The sequence below is a fragment of the Olea europaea genome, unplaced genomic scaffold, assembly GCF_002742605.1.
Source record: "Olea europaea var. sylvestris unplaced genomic scaffold, O_europaea_v1 scaffold10570, whole genome shotgun sequence".
Lineage (NCBI taxonomy): Eukaryota > Viridiplantae > Streptophyta > Magnoliopsida > Lamiales > Oleaceae > Olea > Olea europaea.
Window position 1 is genome coordinate 1 of NW_019227916.1, and position 4,251 is coordinate 4,251.

General features: G+C 36.3%; 1 protein-coding gene across 1 annotated transcript; it reads right to left on the minus strand.

Annotated features, from left to right (window-relative positions):
- Positions 1-22: 22 nt before the first annotated feature.
- Positions 23-4,227, minus strand: LOC111372978 (the record flags this gene model as incomplete). Its single annotated transcript, XM_022995420.1, has 8 exons — positions 4,055-4,227; positions 3,540-3,933; positions 2,708-2,826; positions 2,547-2,619; positions 2,247-2,464; positions 2,116-2,160; positions 756-810; positions 23-214 (listed from the first exon to the last, which is right to left on the minus strand). Coding segments are annotated over exons 2-8 (1,041 nt in total), but the record flags the coding sequence as incomplete, so codon positions are not given.
- Positions 4,228-4,251: the final 24 nt, after the last annotated feature.

The following is a 4,251-nucleotide window of genomic DNA, read 5'->3' on the forward strand; positions in this document are numbered from 1 at the left end:
AAAAAAAAAATAATATATATACCTGCTGAAGAGAAGCTGCCTTAGCTCGGAAAGATGCCTCAAGAAATTCAGCTTCTTTCTTAAGTCTTCGTATCCTTTCAAGGTCCGAACAGGCAGCTTTTAAGTGCTCCTTTTCAGAACTCGAGCTTTTCACGTGCAGCTTCTGAAGCAAGTCTTCAAGCCGTAAAAGAGCTTCTTCAACACTCCCCAATGCCTAAAAGAAAATGTAAAGTTACAACACAAGTAGAATGGTTTCACTTGTTATACCACGAAAGTAACCATGTGGACTGATGCCGCTACACGAATCGATAAAGGAAATGTGTTGATGAAGCAAATTATTCAATATTGCTAGAATTATCAGACCAGAAGTTACAGAATGATGATTCTGATCTCATTTGCAAAGAACTTAAAACATATGAAACTTGTTTGAGAGAACTCAAATTTCCTATTCAAGTTTATAGTTAAAAAAACAAACTAACATCATGTTCAATCTCTGAATCTTCACTTATAGTAAGAGAGTATTCAGTCAAGCATACAAAAGGAAACAGGTAGCAGAAAACTTTTTAACTTATGCAACTTATTGTCTAAAAACAACTGGGTACCCTGCTGAATTGCATAAGTGTGCATGATCAATAACTTAGAGAACTAGCATTTGACAACCAATATTCCACCAAAAGAAAGTCAATTCCTAAATGCTTGTAGAAAAATGGTATATATCATGCTAGAGGGAATTCATTTACTGCAGATGCATATACCTTATCAAATGAATCCAACTCTTTATTGAGTGGTAAATAATTTCCAGATCCATTCCTGTAAAAAAATTGAACATTATTTTTTATCGTCTGCATCAAAACTCTGAATCTGCTATTCACCGGTTTATTAATAGCAATTACTTTTTGCATGTGAAGATCAAGCTAATCACATATCCAATACCAGGAATCCGACTAGAATGCAGAGCACTTAATTGACTCGTTCATATCCCCTTCTAATTAAGAACAACGAAAATTCCACATTTATTGTCTTTTTACCATTGGTTTTGTATGCACAGCAGGGAAGACAACAATGAATCTAACCACTGGCCTTGTACGTAAAGAGGGTTTGCCCCCACACTTGCATTACTAATAACCTTGTGAGGTAGTCAGCCCAAACTTGGAATTTTGACCATTGCTAAGCAGTTGTTATTATCAAAATTAGTTCATTGAGCAAGCATACACAAATCACACTAATGGTATGGCGTCAAGTAGGCAGGAAACTACTACACTGTCACATCTTTGATGCAACATCTGAAGAGCTTATGTTCTCTCCACTCACATATGGTACCATGGCAAAGATGACCCGTATAGTAAGCAATAATCAGCTGTAAGTTTGATATAGTAAAAGCCCAAAAGGACACAGTCCCATAGCCTGTTAATTTCTAATAATTAAAAGGAAAGAAAAAGCACAAGCATAGAACAGCTTCACTTAGATCGTTTGAATTATTCTAAAATATAATGGACAGGTAAGAAATTGTTACGAAGAACACATTTTATCAGCTCATGAGCATCCATCCTTAGACAAGAATGTTCATCCACTTTAATTTCTGAGGAAATAAAAAAAAAAAAAACCCACGTGGGAGAAGTACGATATATAGGCAAAATTTGTGAAAATCTCCAAACTAAAGCTCCAAATCCTAAATTAAAAATAAATAATTATATGGAAGCAGCATTCTGAAATAAATCAAAAGTTCTGAAATTCTTGGTCAATATTTTATATAAGGGAACCTAATAAAAATTATAAAGACAAAATGACAATTATCCAGAGCAGGAAAATGATGTTAAAGCTTTTATCTTCACTGAAGTAGTTGTTACGAGTCCATCGTGCATGGTTTTCCCTTATGCACATTTCCCTAGGCTAATCTTTAATATTTACTGTGAGTTAAACCATAATTCAGCAAAGGATAATATTGAAACTTACTTTTTCTATACCCGATTTCTAAGTTGGTATATTCGACAATGCTCCAAGAATTTCATATGTTATCAATATTCTGTAAACATAAAAATAGGTGTCCAATTTGATACACACACAGAGATGTCAAAGAAGGGAGTGTAGAGAATATATTTCCCTCCTTCAACTTACTTCTGTATCCCCAGTTCTTGCATGCACATTTTTAACTTGTCATGCCTGAAAAATGAAAATGGAACCACATTTTTCAGATCAGAGATTATGGAATCTAAATAAATGACTTACAAAATTTAAAGGTATAATACCCTTTGGAAAGAAATCGAGCTGCCTTAACATTAGAGGGATTCTCCAGCCATTTGCTGTACTTAATAAAATTCTGGATCCAGTAAGAGCACACATCCAATAATAGGCGAATAGCTTCAGTGTTGGGGGGACCTTCTCCATTTTTGTGCCCAGGAGAACGCTTGGAGGTACTGCTGCAGCCTGGATAGAAAGGAAGCCAGTCCAGTTCTTCACACACAACCTGTCAAGCCACAGGTTTGTCAATTTTTTCAACCATGAAGATTTGTCTTAATAGTTAATACAACATCACTTTTCATGCTAACCTCTACATATAGTTGATAAGCACTTATAGATGAAAGCTGAGGATAATACAGCACACTGCCCCCAATTAGGTACCTGTGTTGAGGGGATTATAGAGTGTAAAAATTGACTTTAGCGATGAGTAAGAGAAAACGGGAAACAACCTCTTCATTAGAAACCGTACCGTATAAATCCTTCAAGGGGCTCATCAACAGTGTCAAAACCATTTACATATAGATAGAATTGTGAGCTTCTCCCTAGGGCAACGAAAAAACCAAATATAGCCAAATCCTTCTCCAAAACCTATAAGATACCAGAAAAAACTTTCTAACAGAGCAATGAAGTAACACATCAACTCTGCATAAGAAGCAAGAAATAACTCATAAACCTAAGCTCTCTGATCATAAGCAGTAATTATACCATAAGATTTAAGTGGTATCACAACCCCTGTACTCATCAGCCGATAAAGAAAGATATGAATGAGGCTAATGCCATCAAAACCATTCTTCAAACTATATTAAAGAGCACCAAACGCTGAAATCTGGAAAGCACATTTCAAAGCTCAGAATGCCAAGGTAAATCTTCCAACAGGAGGCAGAGGTCATAATAAGTTTTCTTCAAATTTCAAGAAATTTAGGTAATACTTAGAGTGCACCACCATACAAACAGAGCATTGAATGGAGAAAACAGAAAGTTCATCGCCATGGGAAACACTCAATTTGAACACCACTAGTTGTCCAATCACCCCTTGGTCAAACTATGTTAAATGGTACGAGAAAATAAACATTTTCTCTACTGAGTAAGCAGTACTCATCATAAAAAATGTAAGGATGCCATAATATGTGACAGACATTCCAAGGGACATATAGTTAAAAACTTTTGGGTGTGCTGCTAGTTCTAGCACCAAAAAATATGTGTGGGTGTGCGCCTATGCGTTTATAGTGGATTCCTGATGCATTTCAGATCAATAAGATCTGGAAAACTGTACTACAGATTATAAAGACTTCAGAGATAACCTCGATACTTTCACACGTAGTGAGTCTTGACCAAATTTTCTCCCGATCTATAGCTCGCCGTAGTTGTTTCTGATTTAGACCCACCCAAAACATAATCTCTTCAGTGCCCAAATCATTATTGATTCTACATGCAGCAGCTCGAGGACCAAAATGCACAAGAAATTCTCTGTGTAAGCCAATTTCCTTAATTGAATGGTAAGCTTGGCGCATAGGAAGGAATTCAACCAGCATGTCCATCAATCTCCCCGTTATGTCTGGAATAATGGAAAAAAATTGAGCACAAGAAACTTTTGCTGGGCCAAGTTTGGTAATTGCCGCAATGCAACTAAGTGCAAGCATGAGAAGTGATATGTCACTCAAATTCCCGGAAACTGAGGACACGCCTTTTCTGAATCTGAACGAGAAACAAGCCAGTAATTCTGACAGTGACACTTTAAAAATAAATATCTGAATATTGATCTAAATACATGTTTGCTTGTGTGTTGCACGTAATATTGAGGGAGGTGATTACTCACATTTCAGTAGCAGCAGTAAATCGTGGGTCCTTTTCAAAATAATCAACAAAGCTGGTCACTGCAACTGGGATTTGCTCAGACCAAAACCATTCATAAGCTTCAGGTTGCTTAGCTGATAACTTTTCTTTGATAACATTTTCCAGAGGAGCAGATTGCCGTGATAGACTACATCAAAACAGTAGTTGAATCATTAGAAA